The sequence below is a fragment of the Penaeus monodon genome, chromosome 15 (assembly GCF_015228065.2).
Source record: "Penaeus monodon isolate SGIC_2016 chromosome 15, NSTDA_Pmon_1, whole genome shotgun sequence".
Lineage (NCBI taxonomy): Eukaryota > Metazoa > Arthropoda > Malacostraca > Decapoda > Penaeidae > Penaeus > Penaeus monodon.
The window spans coordinates 47,063,677-47,064,227 of NC_051400.1; the positions used below are offsets into that span (position 1 = coordinate 47,063,677).

The 551-nt window shown below is 49.2% G+C and overlaps 1 protein-coding gene across 1 annotated transcript in view; it reads right to left on the bottom strand.

Annotated features, from left to right (window-relative positions):
- Nucleotides 1-551, bottom strand: part of LOC119582057 (legumain-like) — a 7,170-nt gene that overhangs the window by 1,191 nt on the left and 5,428 nt on the right. The window contains exon 7 of the mRNA XM_037930298.1: nucleotides 266-460. Within this exon, the coding sequence (XP_037786226.1) occupies nucleotides 266-460 (195 nt within the window). The remainder of the gene's footprint in view (nucleotides 1-265; nucleotides 461-551) is intronic.

Here is a 551-nt window from a genome sequence, read left to right on the forward strand (position 1 = left end):
GCAGCAGGTTCAGTCTAAGACCAGAATCCTCCTGTTTAGTTTTACTGGCTTGTGGGAAATTTAGTCAGAGGAATTTCTTAATAACTTCTCGAGTAGTAAAACAGAAAGACAGACGATGATAGAGTGAATAAAACACGAAATACAGAGAGACGGATAGATACGATCACCAAACAGATAGAGACGGAGTGAATCAAAACACGAAACAGAGAGAGCAACACACGTTCGACTCCTGTTCACGAGCCTTCGAAGCCACGAGGAGACTCACCAGGCAAGGGTCCTCCTCCCCGCGGATCGGCAGGTACACATCCTGCTGGCTGCGACTCGCCTGCCTCTTCCCCATGAACTTGGACAGGTGCTGGCGGTCGAGGCGGATCTCCCCCCAGTGCATCACGGTGGACGTCGTCACTTCCTTCCTCACGAGCTTGAACTGCTTCTTCAGTGTCTCCTGGTGCAAGTTTTCCTGTTGGGAAACACGAGTTTGAGCGATCTTCTTGCTTTGAGTGACAGATATCTCATGTAAACCCAGTGTCCATTACTTGATATTGTGTGCA